At 37.5% G+C, this 23,878-nt stretch overlaps 1 protein-coding gene across 1 annotated transcript; it reads left to right on the top strand.

The window, feature by feature from the left end:
• Positions 1–1,603: 1,603 nt before the first annotated feature.
• Positions 1,604–23,418, top strand: col8a1a (collagen, type VIII, alpha 1a). The gene is made up of 3 exons (XM_077581025.1): positions 1,604–1,693; positions 19,095–19,407; positions 19,527–23,418. Exons 2-3 carry the CDS (start codon positions 19,104–19,106, stop codon positions 21,452–21,454), a joined length of 2,232 nt encoding a protein of 743 aa, XP_077437151.1. The 5' UTR covers positions 1,604–1,693; positions 19,095–19,103; the 3' UTR covers positions 21,455–23,418.
• Positions 23,419–23,878: the final 460 nt, after the last annotated feature.

Below are 23,878 nucleotides of genomic sequence, written 5' to 3'. Positions count from 1 at the left end.
TTAGGGGCAGTGTGGTTCCACGCGGTTTAATACACTGTTAAGTTGTAGCCACATTAGAGAGTAGAAGGAAAAAGTCACGATCAGGTTATTCCAATAAAAGTTGTTTTTTTGCAGTGTGGAGCCGTTAATCGAAAATCGATTCTGAATCGAATTGCGCACCCAAAAAATGCTCTCTGAGCTGACATCTAGTGATGTTGCAGGACGGCAAAAGCAAAATGTATTCCTTTACTGGCTGAAGCTACCTACAATGTTATGTATGAAACTAGTAGGTCTCGCCTATTTTCTTTCCTAAAATTGAGACAATTTTATGACAAAAACATGTGCCACTAAGGCTACGTTCACACTGCAGGGCATGATGCCCAATTTGGATTTTTTGTTAAATCCGATCTTATTATGTATCGTTCACATTACAAAAGCAAATGCGACATCTAATGTGACGTACACCCAAAACAACCGCGTCACGTTGCGGTGTTCGCGGAAGTAACCCGACTCGCAGTGTTTCACCGCCAGCCAAGCGACTTTTATCAGTGTCATATGAAAATTTAGCTCCTGGTTGGCTGCTATCCTCGGCTTCCTCCCACGCCAGTTTTGAATGTGCTGTTTACAAACGGCAACAAACAAAAATCCGTCTGACTTATTTATTTTTTATATCTCATGTCGCCAGAGTAGCGAGGTTGGAAGAAGTAATTTACTGTTACTCAAAACAGCTTCATATATAATCACAGACGTTTCAGTAGTCTCCCTTCCGAGCACTCTCTCCCGCCCGCGCAGAGCCCATATCAGGTGTGAAAAAATCGGAATTGTACCGTTTACACTGCGTGAAAAAAATTAGATACTTGTGAAAAAATCAGATTGAGCTGCAGTGTCATTATCAGTCATTATCTCTCTGAGGTAGATTGAGTTTTTGACTGTGGTTATTGTGTGAAAGGCGGGAAAACACAAATACCAGAATCAGTGTGACGCTAGTTCAAAATATTTTGTGTGTGTGTGTAAAAAAGACAATTAAAAAGCTGTACCACTGTATTAATATTATTCTATATGCGTTCTTACACTTACGTACAGTACTCATAGCATTACTCATAACTCCATTTTTTTTGGGTCCCGTGCGTTTGTGTCTTAATTGCAACAACACATCACATCACGCCACGACGTCGGATTCTTTAATTTGATTTAATTCCTCAACTCCTCAGAGTATCCATACAGTACGTGGCGACACAAACTTGTTTGTCGTCTGTTCGGGTTTTCCTTCCACGTATGCCAGAACAGGTGAAGGCCTAACAATGCGTCCACTGTGGCTCATTTTAATGCATCCAGTGCATTAGATCACCAAAAGTGCGCGACAAAATGACTCTTTATTCTTTATTATCTTTGTGGCTACTCAGCCGGCAACTATGTTTTTGTGCCATTATAAATTGTGGAATAAGTTGTGCGAGTGTTTTTTTTTTTTGTTTTTTTTTACAGTCACCTCCTAACCCTCCCTCCTGTTCTTCCAGGCAGGCTCTGGCTGGGCCGCCCACCCCGTGTGGCCCCACCCTGCAGCGCATATAAGCTGTGTCCACAAAGGTGGGCATCTGTTATGAGCACAAGTGCCAGAGGCGGGTTCGTCCATCCCAATATTGCTGCTTTTTTTTTTCTCACTCTTTTTCTGAGTCCCCCGTGGTGATTATTTCAACTTTGCACCTGACACTCAAAGGTAAGCAATGCCGTGTTTTTGTGATGGACACTCCTGTATTATGGAATGAAGGTGTCATTTCTATTCGAAATACATGTACATGTACAAGTATTAATTAGATGTTTGCATATGAATGTGCAAGAATTTGTGGGTCTGGAATTGATCTCTGTGTATCCTCTAATTCAATTACGGTATATCATTTTTTTTCACAAAGAAAACTTTATTATTATATACAGTATATATATATATATACATATCATTTTCATATATTTTAATTTCATTCAAATTTCATTATTATTTATGTAAAATTTTTGTAATTCAAAAAAATACATATAAAAATATAGTGTCTTAGTTATACTAAATTGTGTTTTTGTGTGGTACTGATTTTTTTAAATTAATGAATAGTATGTATTTAACCAATTTTCTTTTATTGTTTTTATTTTATTTTATTTTATTAACCCAAACAAAAAGCAAACAATCATGTATAGTTTTGTAACGTAACATAATATTAAAATTAAAATATGATTAAAATGACAAAATATTTGTCTTTGTGTTTTGATTAACAATAAAAGTATTTATGTTCTGATTTTATGATCATTTCAGCTTCTTTCTTTTTCTTTTTTTTTTTTTTACTTGTTCTGGTTGAAAGCAGATGCATCAATCTCACAATTTTATTAATCCTTTCTGTAATAAAAATGTCTTTTGGCGGTTAGAAATAAACACAAGTTATCTCCTAACAATAGTTTTCTTTCAGATTCTGAAAAAAATATTGATAGTTAGTGTTACTATAAATGCTTTTCACTGGGTTCTAATCTAGAAAATGTGTATAATATATCTACAGTATATACATACACAATGTAGATATAGTACACATTTTGTTTGAAAAATAAGTAGGGAGCACAAATGAACTCATTCACTGCCATTGACGGCTATAGACATTAAAAATTCATTTTAACTATTTCTTTTAGTTTAACATTTTTTTCCACTTTTGTTAAGAGTGTGAAAACCTAGAATTTTTTTATTGTACATTTAGAACAGATTTAAAATTTGTGATTAATCATGAGTTAGCTAGTGAAGTCATGCAATTAATTACAATTTAAAAAATTTAATCGCCCCTAATTTTTAATGATCTTTTTTTTCTTCTTTTTTTCTTTAATCGCATCTGTTCTAAATGTACAATAAAAATATATATTTTTTTAGGTTTTCATGCTCATATTAACAAAGTGGAAAAAGTGGAAAATTAATAGAAATAGTTCAAATGAATTATATACGTCTTTTGCCGTCAATGGCAGTGAATGAGTTAAAATATTTCTTCAAAAGCCATTTTTCATAATGATGATATTCACCCATCCATTATCTGAACCGCTTTTCATCACAGGGGTTGCGGGCATGCTGGAGCCTGTCACAGTTGTCTTTGGCAGTAGGCAGGGTACACCCTGAACTGGTCGCCAGCCAATCACAGGGCTCACACAGACAATCAACCATTCACATTCACACCTAGGGACAATTTAGAGTGTTCAATTAATCTACCGTGTATGTTTCTGGAATGTGGGAGGAAACCCAAAAAACCTGGAGAAAACTCAAGAGGCCGCAGCCTGGAATCGAACCCGCTACCTAATGATGATACATCAATGTTAATTCATTTTCTTAACTGTTTGACCGGTTACCAGGGTGTCAGCTGGGATAGGCTCCAACTTGTAACAGTCCGTAGTACGGCACCACGCCACATGGTGGCGCCTCTTTATTTTGTAATGCCGATTGGTCACTTTTCCTTTTGCCTTTCATCGTATATTTGCCACGGACCTGAGCGGTTGTGTACACTTTATCGTGATACGTGGTAGCGCTGAGAAAGACATATATATATATATATATTTTGTCTTTTAATAAATTAAGTACATGTGGACATTCAGCCTATTTTTGCTCCCTTCTGTGGCTATCCAATGAATACAAGCACCAACAAAATGGAGTGATAAATGGATGAATCTTTTTCTTTAGTTCTTTTAATAACTACTTTTTCATTATTATCTGATTGGCTGGGAGTATTCGGGTAGCCTTTACAGTAAGCCATGTGGCATCCATTTTGCCCCGAGTGTCGTTGACCAAATATGGTTCCTTGCCTTACGACTAGCTACAGTTAGCATTTAGCACCACTATTGTGCATCCTTATGTTCCGGAGCATCCAATTGAAATGAGTGTAGTGTTGGATCTGCCCTGAGACCACATGTGTGTGCTGCATGAGTGTACGAGTGAATGCAAAGCAAATATGCATTGAAATGTCTAGTGAGCATGTAGGAAGCTGAAGCCAAACTGTCACATGAACGCCATGGGGGCAAGAGCACGCAGTTTGGTGAGAAGAGAGTGCCGAGCAAACACTTCCTCAATTGCTTTGCTGTGTGCTCATCGGCACGCCGCTTTGATACACGCACTGGAATGTACCATCGTGCAACCGCAGTACAGTGAAGGGCACTTAAAATGATTTCTTGGAAAAGTTAACTCATTCACTGCCATTGACGGCTATAGACGTCAAAAATGAATTTGAACTATTTCTATTTGTTATTTTTTTTCCCCACTTTTGTTAACAAGAGTATGAAAACCTATATTTTTTTATAAATTGTATTAGAACAGATAAAAAATTTGTGATTAATCGTGAGTTAACTAGTGAAGTCCTGCGATTAATTACGAATAAAAATTTTAATCGCCTGACGCCCCTAATTTTTAATAATCTTTTCTTAAAAAAAAAAAAGATTATCAAAAAAAAAATTAAAAGAAAAGATTATTAAAAATGAGGGACATTTTTTTCCCCACTTTTGTTAACAAGAGTATGAAAACTTATATTTTTTTATAAATTGTATTAGAACAGATAAAAAATTTGTCATTAATCGTGAGTTAACTAGTGAAGTCCTGCGATTAATTACGAATAAAAATTTTAATCGCCTGACGCCCCTAATTTTTAATAATCTTTTCTTAAAAAAAAAAAAAGATTATCAAAAAAAAAAAATCTAAAGAAAAGATTATTAAAAATGAGGGACATCAGGCGATTAAAATTTGTTATCGTAATTAATCGCATGACTTCACTAGTTAACTTTTTTAAAATTTTATATCTGTTCTAAATGTCCCCCAAAAAATTATAGGCTTTTCATACTCTTGTTAACAAAAATGAAAAAAAAAGTTAAACTAATAGAAATAGTTCAAATAAATTTTTGATGTCTATTGCTGTCGATGGCAGTGAATGAGTTAAAATGGAAGAATTGTCAGTGATTCCTGGTGTAATTGAATTTATGGCTAGATGAGGCGCATCTTTATTACAGGATGTGAGCGTCATCTGCACACACAAAAAACATGTGCCGGCAAACAATTCAACCACATGACACTCTCATTCACATCTACAACCAATTTAGAATGCAGGTGTCGAACTCAAGGCCCGGGGGCCAATTGTGGCCCAGCACATCAATTTATGTGGCCCAAAAAAGCAAATCCAGCTTGCCAAGTTCCATGAAAAATCTGTACAAAAATGTCTAATTTGTCATATGTATTAACAACGATGAGATATTGCGAAACGTTTTTGTTTTACTAAACCCCTTTTTAAAGGATTTTGAACAAATCCGAACTTATCTAACTTATAGCCAAAGTTATCCATTAATTCTTTGTGTAAAGTGTATCATTGGCATCGGCGGAATCCTTGAACCTCCACTTTTCATTCTTTTTTTTTCCCCCAACGATAAACATTGCATCGTTAAAGAGCGCAAGCCATTCTCAGCACTTGTGACTGGTCAGTTTTTTGTTTTTAAATTACACCCACACGTGTGGACTAGGATTTGTGCCCGTGAGTTTTCATTGAATCAAGCGTGCATGTTGTTGGAATGTGAGAGGAAGCTGGAGTACCGAGAGAAAATCCATGCAAGCAAGCGATGAACAATCAAACTCCACATATGAAGGCCATAGCTGAGATTCGAATCCCGGAAACTCGCTCACTGTGCTGCCCACTCACTTGTACAATTCACTCAAATGGAACTTAACTTAAAACAACCAATTAGGTCAACTTGATTTTATTGTAACTGTCAAAGTGATATAATGAATGATGAAAACATTTGTTCAATAATCTTGAATTTAATATACTGGCCTTATTATGATCCTAGTCACGTTATTTTTATATTGTGTATACTTTTGATGGATTTATTTTCATCCATATAATCACAATAACAAAATTAAAAATGTTCAGAATGACGTTTCTAGATAAATATATTGCTTTTTTTTTCCTTTATGAAAAGACATAAACAGAAAATTTTTGGTTTATAAACGAGTAAGTATCTGCCCTCATAATTCTATTAAATAAATGTTTTTTTTTCTTCTTCTTGTTTTGGTTGGGGAAAAAGGCATGCATAAAAAATATCTATTTGCCTGAGATCGTTGCTGATAAATAGAAAGCATATATCTCCCTTTTGTTGTTGTTTTTTAATATTTTTTGTTTTCTTTTTTCAACAACAAAAAGTATTTTGTTTGAATTAAAAACAAAAGCAGGTATCTCCCAAATATGTGTGCTTTCCCCCTCTAATTAAGAAAATACAAAAGCATTATTTTTCTTCTTTTTCTTGTTTTGGTTAAGAACAAAGGTAAATATTAGGGTTGTGCCAAAAAATCCATTCTCATAAGAATCGCGATTCTCATTTAGTACAATTCAGAATCGATTTCAAATGTCCCAAAATCGATTGTACAGTGATACCTCGGCTGACGAACGCTTCAGCTCACGAACTTTTCGCCTCCCGAACATTAAATTCGCGAGCATATAGTCTCAGCTGACAAACTAGTTTTCGGCGGACGAACCAAATCACGCGACACGAGAAATCACGAGAAGCTGACGCACGCTCACGGCGTCCCAGTTCGTCGCCCCCTTTCTTTGAGTGCGGACGTGGTTTGTGTTCGGTAGACATTTTGGACCATTTTGGAGTGTACTTTTGCTATCATGGGACCGAAAAAGACCCCACCACAGGCTAGTGGTAAGCCTAAGAAGACATTAAAGAAAATTACGGTCGAGCAGAAGAAGGAGATAATCGAAAAACACGAACGAGGTGTGCGTTTGTGTGACTTAGCGTCCCAGTACCAGTACGCTAAGTCGAGGAGGAGGAGGAGATGGCTGCAGCATCAAGTGAGAGCATCAAGACCATGTTGACTAAGTGGAGTGATGTGCAGGCTTTTATTGAACAGTACCATTCAGAAAAGACTGTGGCTATGAGAATCATCAACATGATGAATGATAATGTGATGCCTCAGTTTCGTAAGACCTTACAACTCAGAAAGCAACAGGTGTCAATTAAGAGGTTTTTAGTCAGCACAAAGGATAAAGAGTCTCCTAAGAAGCAAAGAAGAGAAGCCACACCGGAGGTTGAGTTACCTACAGTCCTTATGGAAGATGACTCTCCTTCCAAACAGTAACTCCCTCCCTCCCTCCCTCCCTCCCTCCTCCTCCCACTCCATTCCATCAAGCCATCAACTACTGTACCATCACAAAGGCAAATAAAACGACTTTATTATACAGTACAGTGTATTTCTTTAATTACAATACAATAGCACATTTATTATACATAAAATAAGGTATATTTTGTATAGTTTTAAGGCTTATTTAGTAGGAAATTATGTTTTATGGGGACCTGGGAACGGCTTATTCTCATTTTAATGGTTTCCTATGGGAAATAAATGTTTGGAAGACAAACTTTTCGCCTCACACACACTTCCTGGGAACCAATTAAGTTCGTGAGCTGAGGTATCACTGTATTTAAATAATTTTATACTGTCTTGCCTTTGTGCGCCTTTATTTGGAGCGCTGTTCATGTTGTATCTGGTTTGGCCACTGAGGGGCAGTGTGGTTCCACGCGGTCTAATACACTGTTAAGTTGAAGCCACATTAGAGAGTAGAAGGAAAAAGTCACGGTCAAGTTATTCCAATAAAAGTTTTTTTTTCAGTGTGGAGCCGTTCTTTTGAGTGATAAAAGTGCCGCGAGTAGCGCGCTAATTAGCATTAGCGAGTCAGACTGGAGTAGATCATTACAATTCCTTGCACATCAATAGATTGAAGCAAAAATCATCGTCAATAAAATCATTTTCAATCAAAAATCTTTCTTAATCGAAAATCGATTCTGAATTGTGAGACATTCAAAGATTCCCACTCCAAGTAGATATGGCCAAAAAAATTATGCTTTTTTTTTTTTGCTTTTTCCCCTCTTTTTTTTAAACAAAAGCATTTGTACATGATCCTGTACAAAATTGACAAGTTCGAAATGGTATACTAAACAAAAGTACAGACCGCATCGGGATTCCTCAAGGCCCACAAATGGCCCACAAACCATACTTTGAGAATCAAACAATGTTTTGTAATATTATGAAATCTTTATGAAAACCAGGTAGTATTCTTATTAGTCCTCAGTTGTTGTTGTTGTTTTTAATAAAGGGGGTTCTTCACATGATTTATCATGTGGTTTAATGCAATGTAATGGCATCATTGTTTTAAAAAAACAAAACATGTATCGCAACATTTTGCGAGTTTGTAGTTCCGCAATATGGAGATGAACTTTTTTTCCTCTCACATTCTCAAACTTTCCTTAATGTCACTTTTCCCAAAAAGCCATTGTGTGGCTACTCGCTGCATGAAAGGAGGATGCTGATTATACCACCCTTAGCATAGCTGACCCCGGTGCACAACAGGAAGCCTTTTGAATGCAGTGTGTGTGTATCTGTGAGTTCGTGTGTACAAACATTGCTCCTGCACACATTATTCTGCAAAGTAGTGCAGGGGTCCGATGGACAAAGGGACCTCAAGAGTTACTATGGTTGTATAAAGGAGAGAGTCAGAGGTAAATACTTTGGGTTATATAGCTGCACAGCTGTGGCACATTGTGTGTGTACGCATGCATGTAAATTGTAAAGTGTGCGTGTGTGTGGGGACCAGCTCAGCTCCACGTGATGTGTCCATGTTCTAGTGGAAATTCATCTGTTCCGGGGTCAAACTAGGGCTAGCTTCAAAAACATTCTTAATGTCTATGTTTTAGCTATTCTTAATTGCCATAACAAGTGTGAAAAATGGCGGTCCTCGAAAGCCACTGTCCTGCTTGTTTTCCATGTCTCCCATCTCCAATTCAGCTGATTGAAATGATCAGCTCATCAGCAAGCCCTGATAACAATCCTGTTCATCGAATCAGGTGTGTTGGGGGAGGGAGACATCAAATACAGGCAGGACAGTGGCGTTCGAGGACCAGGTTTCCCTAACGCTGAGCTACACGTTAGTTTCATTAGCGTATGCTTGCCAGACACTTTTTAAGTTTTTAAGTCCCCCCCTCCCCCACCAACCACCCCACTCCCCAAAAAACAAAGAAAAGCAGCAGTTAGCAGTTAGCTGCCTGTTAAAACTTCAGATGAAAGCTCAAGTCTCATGAGATTTGCTAACCTTTTTAATTTTAACCAATCAGATTTCAAATCCGTCCTCATTTAGCGAGCTGGCCCTCGATGACATCACATTTTTCTGTCCTGTGGTTGGTTGGTCAGAGCATAGCCATATAAGACTACCAAAACACATCTGTAGTGATCTAATAATATTAATAAATTCAATCTGCATCTCTGCTTAGTATGTTGTATTTTATCTGACGGTTTTATTTTTATTTTTTTTTGTCATGTTGTTAGATCAATATTGATAATGCACTGCTTGTATTTTGTGTTTTTGTATAGTAGTCAATGGTGTCTTGAGATACGAGTGACTTGTTTTATATGTTTTTCACGATAAGAGTTCTTGAACTCAGTTGTTTGTTTGTTTTTTTTGTTTTTTTGTGTTTTTGTTTTTTGCTTTGGTTAACAAGCGCAGACTTTAGCATTACTGACAAGTTGACAACAAGCAGCGAATATTGAACAATTCTTCCAAAAAGAAGCTTGGAGTTGTTTATTGCCACGCTCCGTTTAAATTGACTGTCAAACAAAACATATAACAAAGAGAATTACACCATATATATTTAAAACAACCACATAGCTTAGCCTTTCAGTCAGATAGCTTAAAGCTCATTGTAAATAGCATCTGCTTTAAAATTTAAATTTACGTGCAGCAACACATACAGAGAGACAACATAACAATATTATATACATATTTATATTTATATTTATAATATATATTTTTTGTTATATTAGTGGTGTCCTGATCATCTGAGAGGAGTTGAGACAATGAACATAGCTGTCTGTCTGTTTTATACTGCCCCCAGGTGGCCAATCCAGGCACAGCTGAAGGAGCAGCATTTAATTAGTTTAAATTCGTAAATGTCTTATTTTTACTGTATACTTATATAATGTACAATATTATGTTAGAGTGCTATTTTTCCTAAAAATCAATCAATCAATAAATAAATAATCATTACATAATTTTTGAGAAGATGTGCTGAGTTACGAGTGAAGGAATTAAACTTAGATTGATGGTTTCAATCATTTTGACTTGATAGTCATATTAAGCGGTGGTTCATGTCAGGTGAGTTAACACTGAAGGCCCGGGTCTCAAATGCAGCGCCCACTATTGGTTTTGTAGGTATAACAAAAAAAATTGGCTTAACTTTGACCATTTTTGGGGCATTTGTGGGTTAAATGTTTAGAGTTTTTGTAACTAGCTATTGTGATTTTTAGGTTCCCCCCACTTCCTTATGAGTGTATTTATTATGTCCTGCTACCTCCGCTGCCTCCGGGTAGACTTCGGGTCACTGGATTGGGACGTCGCCAAAGACGAGGAGGGGTGGTTCGTTGAAGTGGGGTCGCGAGCAAACAGACAGAGAAGACAGTGGGAAGATGGTGTGGAACAGACGCGCCTCTGTTTGCACAGAGATGGAGGAAAGGAAGGAAGGCAGACGGCGAGAAGAGGGTCGTCGCCTTCTGACAGATGACGAATGGATCGTGTCGGAGAACGTTTCCGTCTGCGGTGCTTAAGTAGGCGAGGCCTTGATGGACACTGCCAGAGAGGTATTCTTTTCATATGTTTATTGTATAAGTAGTTTATAGCACTACATCGGTGCAATTACAATATTAATCCACATCAAATGCAATAATATAGTTAAATGAATACCTCTCTGAACATTATTATTGCATTTATAGCTTCAAGGCATACCTAATATTGATGCCTAAAAAAAAAACATACATACATAAGTCACCCTCCTCCTACTACTACTTGACTCCTTGGGTAGGATTTTATTTTCCCCTCAATTACATTTCATTATTAATTATTAAAAAATATTTTTTAGTAATACCTAACATTTATAACTGTACAATGGACACTATATTTAACAGGTTAATTGGGGGGATTGTTCATTACATAAAAATACAGCCACACTGGCTAGCTTAGCCTGCTGTTTAGGACATGAGAGCTGCGCAAAAAGGAAACACGTGAGCAGTATCGGTCTGTTGATGGCGCGACAGTGCCGCTTACTAGAGTTGGGCCGAAATGCGGCCAATTATGGAACTAGTAGACTTTGAAAGGCACTGAATAAGGATACACGGTTCAGATGATGTATGTATGTATGTATGTATGTATGTATGTATGTATGGATATAGAAGTGTTTTGAGTGGAGTGGACACTATTTTCTAGCCGAAGATCCAAAATCTGTTGATTTCGGGTCGGTTAAATCGAGGTTATACTGTGCATTTTTTTCCCTTACAGTTTTTTTTTATTCAATATATAACATAATTTGACATTAGTTTACTTTGCTTTTTTTCCCTATATTTTTAAATTATATATATCATTTGATACACTACACTGGTCAAGAAATTTGTACAAAATTTGATTAGACAAGATTGCATCAGGCATGACAAATATGCCATCTGTAGCACATCACGTTTTCATAATAATAATAATAATAATAATAATAATAATAATAATAATAATAATAATAATAATAATAATAATAATAATAATGCATGGTCAAATCCTTATTGCACAAGGTTTTGAACTTTAAAACAACAAAATTAAAAATATCTTAAAACAAAAAAATAAAAATATCTCAAAAACCTGATGTGCTAGATAAAAAGTAAAGACACTTTTTAAAATCAGCGCAAAAAAATTATGTTTAGGGACACAAAGCAATCTCTGATTAAAATTTTCTGTTGACCAGTGAAATCACATGTTTCTGTCCATGTGTTTCAGTTACAATATGCATCATTAGTATTAGTTAATCTTGAGATGATAATCCCTTTCATCGCCATCATTCATCACATTTGAAGTCGACCAATGAAAAAGCCTGCTGCCCATCTGCTGCACTTAAATGACATTATGTCGTTCGTAGCTTGTGTAAAATGTTCAGCATCATTGGTGGATGTTGACCAGTGTTGGGCAGTAACTAGTTACTAGTAACACATTACTATAACTTAGCTACTTTTTACAACGACTAATAGTCTAACACATTACTTTTTTTTTTAATACAGTAATTCAGTTATAGTTACAATATGATGCGTTAGTCAGTTACTTGATAAATTATTTAATTTAATAATTTAATTGTGCGACACTCGTGAGGATAAGCGGTTCAGAATCAAATAATGAAAGAATGGCTTCTGTGTACTGTACTACTTCCTGTTTACAATGGATTAGTGCTGCTGTAATAACGCATTACTTTTTTGTTTAAGGAATCATCAGAGTAATTTAGTTGCTTTAAAAAAATATATCTGGGGAAAAAATCAATGAATAAATAAATTTTAAAAAATGAATAAAATGAAGTAACTTGTAACTGTAAATAGTTACTATTTTTTAGTAACGAGCACAACACTGATGTTGACTAAAATGCCATGATTTAATACACCTTGCTTGTGTGACATGGGAGAAGATGGACATCTGGAAGCAGTGTGTCAAACAGCAGCACACACGCACGTGTTTTCAACACAGCGGACAACTTGGGGATTTGCTTATTTTATAGTGTCTGGGACATGTTTTTGTATGAACATGTGCATGGGACTGGACAGTACATGTTCAAATGCCCTCAGTACTAATATTAATACTATTGTTTCAATAAATAAATAAACATTTATCATTTTATTGTTGAAGGAGATTGAATGTGTTCCCTGAAAATATATTTATTTCCAATGATGACAAATCTATCTTTACCATAATAATCTGTGTATCTAGCCTGACCTGCCCTATTCACTTACTTAGCTCCCTACTAGTCTCATTTACTTACCCACTTACCTACATACCTACTTTTCTGAATCACCTATTTACCTACAGTAGATATAAAAAAGTCTACACAACCCTTTTCAATGCCAGATATTTATTAGATATATAAACAAATGAGACCCCAAAAATGTTTGTGTCTAAAACTTGTATAAATCTTTCCAAGAGCAGTGGAAGTAAAATGAACCCATGAAATAATTGTTGTAGCAGAAGCCGGAAGCTTTTGTGCTAACACTGACCTCTATTCCTTCCACCCCCTTTAAGGCCTCAGTTACCACCTGCTTCATTGTTGTTTTGGTGTTTTCTCTTGGTGATGAGCAGTGGTATGTTTGCACTATAGGCAAGGAAGCTTTATTTATACAGTATAGCACTTTACATACAAAGACAATGTGTTTTATATTTCATTTGAAAACAGAGCTAAAGACATTTTTTTAAATGTACATAAATAGAAGACATTTTACTAAAATTACCACAAGAGTGAATAGTAGTGTAAGTAAAATAGTTTATTATTATTATTATAATAACTTCAAAATGCTTTAAAAGAGTCAAGTCTTCTTTATTTATATAGAACATTTTTGATTTAATTTAAGAGATTCCAGAGGTTTAAACATGATATTTTAATGTAATGCCAGCTCTCTATTTCCAAATGCCTCAACAACAAAAATGCTTTTCAGTGCAGGCCTGTCATTGTAGCAGGACATGCAATATAAAGTTGTTCACAGTCTTATTTTACTTTAATTCAAAGTAGGCAACCTGCCTGGCATGTATCAGGTGTGCTAAATTCTCTGCAGGATTGTGTTGACATTTATAGAGACAAAGGCTAATTTTGTTTGGAAGCAGTAACTTTCTTTCATGTCCAGTGATAGTTACATTTTATTTTTGATGTTGCATTGATGAGCATTTTATTAAAGGGCCATGTCAGTTTTTAACATTATCATTGACATTAGATTTTTCTTTTGTATTTAAAGGGGAACAAAATTAGCATTTTTTGGGGTGGGGGTAATGAAATGAGTAATTTCTTCTTTTTTTTTTATAGGGTTAATTCCATATCACCTATTGTGATTACCTAATGTGTGAAAAGAGTGCTGACGTCTTTCTCTCTAAGGTTGAATTTAAAATCGAATAGATTCAAGACGCAGTCCCACAGATTATACAGTTTAAATTCCATTGTTCTGCAATACTGACAGAACAATAATATAACAATATCGGAGGCACCGGGCAGATTACAGTGACATGGCATGTCGTAAATGTGATTTAACAAAATATTCTAACATCTACATGCAATGTTAAAAGCAGTGCAACTAAGAGAAATGCTATGAAATGAGGATAATACATTTTTGGGAGTGAATTAATAGAATTTAATGGAGAAAAATTGAGGTTGAAAATGTAGGTCAGTGCTCCTACTGGTGTTTAGGCCAGCAGAGAAGGACTTGTTGACCACTGCCAATGACACACCTTACACAAACACTAAGAAAGTACCCCTGATTTCCCAAATAAGGGAATAATCGCACAAGCTATTTTCTACTTTGCAAAATGAGTTGGCGCTAGCATGCGAGTCATAAAACGCTACCCGACTTCTCACGCCATGTGCGCTCACGACTGCGTTCCATACACATGTGACCTCACGTCTGCCCCCTGAATGGGCGACTATTGTGCGATGACACAGTGGCACTTTGGAGAGCTTAACAAACTTCTTTCTATTCACGCTCCGCATGCCACCGCTGCCGTTTCCTCAAATAACAAATAACAAGTTCAAGCGGTGGAAATTGCTGGTTAATTTTCACGGCGAGTGAATGAATGAATGAGTCGCTTGGGAGGCGACACCTATTTTCAATCACATGTCGGGGGGGTTTTGCGGCAGGTAGAGTCACAAGGTGTTTTCACCGCTCCCAGGTTACCGTGACAACAGGGTGTTGCTATGTGACAAGTGAACAGGCGCTCGTTGTGTACTTGTCACAGTATTTCCGTCCTTTTAAAAACATGTATTCACACACATACTTGCTTACTTACTTACATCATGTATCAATATGGGGGACACCCCTGCTGCAGGTCATAAAATGTTCCATGTTGTTTTTAAATATTTCTGTAACATTTGAAAGGCTCCCTCTGGTCAATATTGCTTTTTTTTTTTTTACAATAAATCTGGTATTTCCTTCATTGCTTTATTAGAAAAACATTAGTTAAATATTTCCTCTCCCCCTTACTCCATTCCAGAAAAATATTTTTAAGTGTGACAGACATGTTTACGTTTGTGGGCAGACACGAAAAACAAAAAATATTCAATTAGGCACGTGCATGACATCCGATACTACAGACTCACAATAACTTACATTGATACAAGCTAATAATGCTCAGAAACTGGAGAGGTATTCAGCAATGTTTACTATTGTGGTGTACAACTAGATCAGTGATTCCTAACAAAGTGTCATGTCCAGTAAGTGAGATTTTCGATTTAGAGCAGAGATGTTGATCATATGGCACAACTCAAATATCCATGAAAAGTTCAAGCCTAATAAAAATGACAATGATCAACATTAAATTTGGTGGACATGTTCATCACCACAAATGGACATATGTGATCCTCCAGAACCAAATCGATCAGAAGTCGCTCGACCATGTTTTGAGCTATAGCCAAAAAAACATGAAAATAATCGATTTTCAGATTTATGTTTCAAACACCAGAAACTTAAGTAAAGATAACTTCTCATTTACAGTTGATGTGAATTTCTTACCTTGATGCCTTAAAGAATGCTTTTCTTGAGAGGGTGCAGCGACATCTCCGTGACACACAATAAAGTTTGAAAATCAACCAAATAAAGCAAATTTGCTGCCGCATGCAAAGCAAGGTTCGACCACATCATATCTGGTATCAACAGGAAGCTTGGGCTTCTCTGCAGTTGCAGATTTCATTTAAGCCAACATCATTGCACATATGAACCAACAAGAGGCCGAAATACAATCCCTTGTGGCGTCCACAAAACATCCCTGTTGCTATGTTAATGCTGAAAGGTCGCTTCTGACTAGGCCTTGGCCGATATTGGATCCATGAGCAGAATTTAGTGCGGTATCATGGTAAAACTATTGCTCTACAATAACCTCTTTTTTAAAAAAAAAATAAAGATTTGGGTAGAAAAAATATTTTTTTATCCATTGAACACAATTTATTTTATTGTATTTTTAAACAAATATCGAATATTTAGTACATTACAAATGTTTAAATAAATAAATGTTAACATTTTTCTACTGTTTCAATTCCTCTTCAGTGTCCCATAGTGGTGAGCTATTCTTAGAACTATTTAGGGCTATTAATGTCCTTGGGGCTAACTAGTATCTGCTGGCATTTTTTTTTTTAAGGACAGTGAACTTTAATTAAAGAAAAAAGGCATCTGAGTTTGCAGTATCTTGTCTTGCTCCATCCCTCCTTCGTTACATGTCAAGAAAGAAAGAAACTACCAGTGACATATGGAAGCGTGGAACTGCCAATTTGGAGTTAACTATTTAGACTGGGCTATAACGTTCAAACGTACTGCCTGAAGTCGTTTCAACATCTTGATATTCGTTTGAACGTGTAGGCTGCAGGCTATATGTAAAATTTCCCATAATGCCATAGTTACAAATGCGCAAGTCAAAACTTCGTGGCATTATGGGGGAAAAATGCTATGTTTTGAGCACTTTACCGACATGTTACAAATACATTTGAACGACTTTACCGGTACGCTCGAATGACATAGCCCAGTCAAAACTGAGTACTTCACATTGGCAGTTCCACGCTTCTGTAGTGACAGCCAGCATCTGTGGTTATTGAAACCTTGACTTTTTAAAACGATGGTAAATCGTTATACCAGCAATCGGCCCAAGTACATTGCTCGTGCCCAGTTTCTCAAGGGCACTCTCACCGGTTTTTAAACAATTGACACTAAATTGAGTGGCCATATCTATCATAACAGGATGCACAAAAAAGGACGGAGACCTATCTCGATCAGGCCGTTTTTGTTTTGAGATCATATTTTGACAAGCTCCTTCTTGGGAATCCGCCAAAATGAGCCTCAGTTGGAAACTATCCTAGACAGATGAGCAAATGTAATTTGCGAAGATTATTTTGCCTGTGGGGGTTGGGAACATTTTATGATGGCTTTGACAGAAAAAAATGCAATGCAAGCGCTTGTTCATCTCTGCTTGCTGCTTTCGTTTTGTACCTAGTTTTGTTTGTTTTTCCGAGAAACAGGGTAGTAGGGGCACGCCATTGATAAAAATACTTGGAAAAGCCTATTCAGTATAGAGAAACACAAATTCCTTCTTTTTCGCTAAAATCACTCACATTCCTTCGAGGGACTCTTTGTCATGTCTGACTTGTGTTGCCATGGCAAGGAGATCCATTCCCTTTCAAAGGCCATCTCTCATCGGGGGGTAGACAGTGACACTGTCCTGTCAAAATTACCAGTCGACTGAGAAAAGGTCAGAGATCCGAAGGTAAAGAGTATCGCTGGCGCGGATGGTGTCGGGATGTGGCTGGGAATTCTGAAAATGACGGCCAATGTGTCCTGTGGGAAGCACCAATGGATATAAAGCTGAACATTGATGACAGGATGGAAATCGCTGGCTTTAGGAACGATTGAATTACAAAAGTAGGGACGCTTATTCTCTACACTACACAGTAGAAAACCGTGTGGGTTACATCATGGTGGCACAACATGTAGGAAGACATGTTTCATGTTCAGGCACAAAGCCAGCAGCTAGGAGGCATACTCTTGTTTTGGCTCTAGACCAACATGTCTGCACCATGATGAGAAAATAGGTACAGCCTAGTTTGACCCATGCTCCACTTTTTCACAATCAGGGGCCATTTACCGGTAAATGTGTATTTAAAAGTCCAAGAAAAGATATTTACTGTTATAACACTTGTAATAAAAAATAATAATAAAAAATCATGTTACAAGTAAAAAAAATAGTAAAATAAGAGTGAGATATTCACGGGGGAAACTTTATAATAATACTAGAATAAAGTTGGACTATTCTGAGAAAAATCTTGCAATATTGCTAGAATAAAGATGGGATATTACCAGAGCAAAGTTGTAAGGTGTCTTTTTTTTTTTTTTTACATTGTAATGTTATGAAAGTAAAGCAGTGCTTCTATGCCCCCCCCCCCCTCCAACACCAACACTAACACCAGGAAGAAGATAATATTTCGTGCCCCCAACTCCTACCATGACTACAGTATAAAAAGTATCATTTGTCAATAAAATTAGCTTGTAAGTACAACACTGCAAAGGAGCTAATACTCTTTTACTCTGACAATGAGAGCACCACTGCCACCTATTGTACTGGATGTGCAAATACACATTATTCTAGTACGGAGAGGGAAAAAAATATGTTATCACACTGCCCCAAACCGGGGGGCCTGCCCCACTGAACTGGAGTGAAGTAATAATGTCACTGAGAAAATCAGAAAATCAGCAATAATATCATAATAAACTTGGTATATTACAAAAAAAAACATTAATGCAATGCAAGAGTAATGTAAATGTAATGTAATGATTTAGGAATGAAGTCACAATATATGAAAAACAAATTTTACGTTTTAATTTACAAAAGAGTTATAATGATCCCATTAATAAGTAGAGAAAATGAAGTCAAAATATTAAAGGGAAAGTCAGAATATAATGAGAATATAGGTAAAATAAAGATAACATATTCTGAAAAAAATATTTATATTACTATAATAAAGTTTGGGAATATTCCAATAATTACCAGAATAGTAAAAGTTTAAATATTGCTGAAATAAAAGCACCTCTTAATGATAATGACTGTGAGGATGTTATCAAGCTAAAATATATTTTAGCATGTTCTGAATTTTCTCGTAGTATTACAATTGTATCATCTACAATTATTACAGCTTAATTCTCTTAACATTAAAAAGAAAAAACCCACATTCATTTTTCTTATTAAAAATGAAATCAGTTTTACCATTTACTTTGTTTTCAGCGTGTCTGAATTAAAATAATAAATCACATAAAATAACAACAACAACAATAATAATAATAATAAATAAATACATTCCTAAAATGTGTTTTCATATATCAGTAGATTGAGTCCAGCTGTCCAAACTACACATTATTTATAATTCATCTGGGAAAGTATCTTATCAACAGCATGCAAGAATAAACTTCTTGGTGCAATAAAACACAAAGTCAAGTTGGTTCGATCAATTAAAGCTGTTGTCCAAGCTTGTCATATTCTCTTCCTTCGATACAGGCCTTGGCCATGCAGCCTCTTCGGCCCCCATTCCTCCTGACTCTGCTGCAGCTTGTAGTACTTACATATGTAAGTGATGGGAAGTACTATGGACACAATCAACACCCTCAAGCATACCAGCAGCAGATGCAAATGCAACACCTCCAACACATGGGCATGGGCAATGAAGGCTACCCCCAGCAGCAGTACATCGGCAAAGATGTACCCTATATGCAATATCCCCACTATAGGAAGGAACTCCCCCAGATGCCCGTAATGAAGGGCAAAGAAAAGGCTCGGAAAGGGGGTGGCTATAATGGTGGACAAGACAAAGGTAAGAAATAATTTTTTTGACACCAGTTGTAATAAAAAGCTACATTATTGGAAGTTATTGTGAACCTGGACCTTTTGATGATGTATAATTTATTATTATATGCGTACCATTGATCCCAGGTCAGACAATCCCAAGCGGTGCTGAGGGAATACCCCAAGGATTACCAGGTCCAGTTGGTCCACAAGGACCTATAGGTCCCGCTGGACCTCCAGGCAACGGCCAACCAGGACCAGCAGGGCTACCTGGACCTCCTGGTCAACCAGGAGTACCTGGGATGGGCAAACCCGGGTTGCCAGGACCACCAGGCAGGCCGGGAGGACTCGGACAGCTTGGGCCTCAAGGAGAAATGGGACCTCGGGGTGAGGGAGGGCCGTCCGGACAACCAGGACGTCAGGGTCCACCAGGACCACCTGGGCTACCTGGAATCGGTAAACCAGGTGGTCAGGGACTCCCAGGCCAACCAGGAATGAAAGGAGAGCCAGGTCACAAAGGACTGCCAGGACTTCCTGGATTACAAGGACCCAAAGGTGATAAAGGAATGGGACAGCCAGGGCAACCAGGTCATAAAGGTCTGCCAGGACCTCAAGGCCCTGCTGGACAAAGAGGGCTGCCTGGTTTTGGAAAACCAGGTTTGAATGGGATGCCAGGCCCACAAGGACCTCCGGGAGAGAAGGGTCATCCAGGACTCAAAGGACTAAGTGGGTCACCAGGTGAAGGAGGACTACCGGGTCCGCCTGGTCTGCCCGGCCAAGGAAAACCAGGCCAAAATGGTCTACCGGGACAACCAGGCATGCAGGGTCCAAAGGGTCATCCAGGACCACCTGGTTTGCCAGGAAAGCCAGGAATGCCTGGCTTTGGTAAACCAGGCCTCCAAGGACCAAAGGGTGATAAAGGTATGAATGGGCCATCTGGACCCCTAGGACCAAAGGGAGATAAAGGCCATGCAGGATTACCTGGTATGACGGGACCTGCTGGGCCAAGTGGTCAACCAGGTCCTCCAGGACCCAAGGGGCCATCGGGGGGCATAGGCTTACCAGGTTTAAAAGGAGAATGTGGAGAAGGAGGACCTAAAGGGACTGATGGAATCCGGGGGGACTCTGGTACTCCTGGATTACCTGGTACTGATGGTTTACCTGGAGAACGTGGAAGTCCAGGGCTGAAAGGTCCACAAGGACCAAGTGGCGCCAAAGGAGATAGTGGACATAAAGGCCTTCCTGGGGCGCCAGGTCTGGCAGGATTTACTGGGCCCAAAGGAGAAGGTGGATTTCCTGGTGAAATGGGACCTCAAGGTCCTAAAGGAATCCCTGGCATGGATGGTGTAGCAGGCCCTATCGGCGCACCTGGACCTCAAGGGCCAAAAGGAGATTTCGGTCCTCAGGGGCCACCAGGCATTACAGGTGAAGGCATTCCAGGTCATCCTGGTCCTATTGGACCTCGGGGGAAAGAAGGCCCATCAGGACCCCAAGGACTAAGCGGAGCACCTGGCCCTCCTGGACCTCCTGGCCAACCGGGAGAACCTGGTGCGTCTCCGGACTTGTCTGGAGTGCTCTCCCAAATGGGCCCTGGACTGGATGGTGAGAAGGCTGGCGGCTATGGTAAAAAGGGCAAATATGGAGGAAATGGTGCAGAGGTCATGGGAGTCAGTGGGCTGGAAATGCCAGCATTCACAGCTATAACATCCACTCCATTCCCACCTGTGGGCAGTCCGGTAGTGTTTGAGAAGCCTTTGTACAACGGTCGCCAAAACTTCAACCCCCAAACGGGAATATTCACCTGCGAAGTCTCTGGCATTTATTACTTTGCCTACCACGTTCATTGCAAAGGAGCCAATGTGTGGGCAGCCCTGATGAGGAACAATGAGCCCGTGATGTATACATACGATGAGTACAAGAAGGGATACTTAGATCAAGCATCGGGAAGTGCAGTCTTACCTTTACAACCAGGGGACACTGTGTACATTCAGCTGCCCTCAGACCAGGCTGCAGGACTTTACGCTGGAGAGTATGTGCATTCGTCTTTCTCTGGATTTCTACTGTATCCATTGTAAATGAAAAGTAGAGTGCGTAAGAGATGGGCTGCATTTTTGGGCTGCATTCTTGTTGCCAAATAGTGGACTTTTAAATCTGGTAACATCAACGCAGTTTGCTTTTCACAAGGAAGTATGATGGTCTGTTTATAAAACCCATTTTACACCACAGAGCCATTAATCCATGTGCAATTTTATAGACATAAAGGTATCGAATAACCTATGAAAAAAGGCATTCACAGAAGACCTGAATGACTTGTCGTATTTCCTCAAATAGTGGCCTCCTTGAATAGACACTATAGTGTGTCTCAATTAGTCGCCAGGTGCAGCGCCAATTTGAAGTCTGCTGTTAACCAAAACAGAAGCACCGAACGAGGGATGTGAAACAGTCTCTCAGATAAAAGTACCAGAGTCTTCTTTGTTGTAAACAAGATTTCATGAGGTCTTCCATCATGTGGAAACTAGATTTGAGTTCTAGTAGACTCTGCCATGAGGCTCCACAATGTTGTGTGGGTCTATGTGTACATTCCCGGGACCTACGCGTCTTACCCCCCCCCCCCCCCACACCTAGTCTGTCTCATTTATTTTTGCATGTTCTCCCTTATGATAAAAAAATATATACATTTTTGTATATTTTTTTTGATATTTTTCTACAAATTGCATTTGTACAAAAAATAAAAGATGTCTCTGCCCATCTGTAGATGAGTAGCCAAAGGCCTCCGGCCACTAGATGAGGAAATAGGGTAGTTTTTATATAATCCCAGCAAACCAAGTAACTTGAGTTTTTTTTGTATATTTCAATGTGAGGAAATGAAGAGAAAATGTAAAGTATGCAAAGAAAGATTGAGCATAAAAATAACAATGGGGAATAGTTTTGGGGGAAGCAAAATCTGTTGAATTAGATTTTTTTCTGCTGATTAAAACTGGTTCAAAACTTTGTTTTGTTTTTCCATCTTAGTGTTTTATTTACACACATACACATTTATTTCAGAATGTTTTAAGAAAATGGCTAAAAAATAGCTGTGATAGAGAAAAACTGAGAACAGTTTTGGATTACCTAAACATTAGAGCTGTCAGCTGTACCCAACTCAACCAAAAATGTGTATAATCCTGTCGCAATAAGGCTTTTAAATAAAAAGGGAAGAAAAGTGGCAGCTACCGAATGTAAAATTCAGCCAAAAAACATGAACACATACATTGATTGGATTTTTTTCACCCTCATCCATACTTATGTACAGAAATTGCCTTTTATCAGTCACGGCAAAGCAGATCACATATTTATATTGATCAATCAAAAAATAGTTTGAACACTCCAGCATTGTGCTACATATATACACATTTATATGCATAACATTTGCAGAGAAATTGTGTCTAATTAATTCTGCTTTTTTTGTGCTTACTTTTGTTGTAATTTTGCTGCACATTTGGTGGTATGATAATCGCGCTGCAGATAGTGTAAAACTAGATGCAACACCATTCCCTACGTACCAGACCAAAACATTGTTTTCAAAAAAACATTCCCACTACATAGTGTGTTTACATCATGAAGCAATTTATTGGATTTGGCAAGTAATTTGGATACATGCAAAAGAAGTAGTATTAGTTTTGAATGTAGTTGTGTACAGAGGAGGAAATCTTTTTAAAATCAAAGCAAAACAAATCTAAATAAAAATTACATTCCTGAGCACAGTTACTCTTTTTTACCAGATTTGTCTTTACTGTAGTTATTTTATTTGTGTAATTGTTACTGTCAATCTGAAATGTCTATCGGCAGTAAAATTACACATAAAAGGGGGAAATTATGGAATGTGGGTGAGTACGTATAATGTCACTAATTTATTATTTGGACCGGTAATTGCTTTGCATGTAAGTGTAAAAGGCGTACAGTAGGGGGAAATCTTTTGAAAGGAAAATAGAAATGTATTTGTTCTTTTAAGCATGGTGCTAATATTGTTGTGTAACCTGAGAGTTAATGTATTAATGTTTCACTGTTGTTATAATAATTATTTTTTTGTCTATGCTGTTTTTCTAAATAAAGATGTTACTAAAAACTATCACGGAAGTCTTTATTTCTGATCCCAATGAAAAAACTCACTTTTTGATAAACTGGCCACCTCATTAATAACACCTGGACATGCAGTAATGGGATAAGAATGCCAAACTTTGATTGACACTCACATATACATTAATTTGTTTGTTACACTACAATTATTTAGAATTGTGCTTATGTACAGTAAATCAAAAAGTACACCAAATAGTGTGTTTATACATACAAGTTATGCACTGCATAATGTTAACATTATATATAGCGATTATTGTTTATTAAATATTATTTTTTATTTTATTAATACAAGCATTATATTGTTATCTTAAACGATTTCCATCTGTATTTAATATTTTCTATACTTTTCATTACTAAACAATTTCATTTATTTTATTTATAAT

Source organism: Vanacampus margaritifer, chromosome 11 (genome assembly GCF_051991255.1).
Source record: "Vanacampus margaritifer isolate UIUO_Vmar chromosome 11, RoL_Vmar_1.0, whole genome shotgun sequence".
Classification (NCBI taxonomy): Eukaryota; Metazoa; Chordata; class Actinopteri; order Syngnathiformes; family Syngnathidae; genus Vanacampus; species Vanacampus margaritifer.
This window is presented reverse-complemented; position numbering and strand designations above follow the sequence as displayed.

Bases quoted from the DNA above. Each gene is read 5' to 3' on its own strand.
- col8a1a (XM_077581025.1), top strand. From the start codon at position 19,104: ATGCAGCCTCTTCGGCCCCCATTCCTCCTGACTCTGCTGCAGCTTGTA. The intron at 19,408-19,526 runs GTAAGAAATAAT...CATTGATCCCAG, and splicing joins TAATGGTGGACAAGACAAAG to GTCAGACAATCCCAAGCGGT.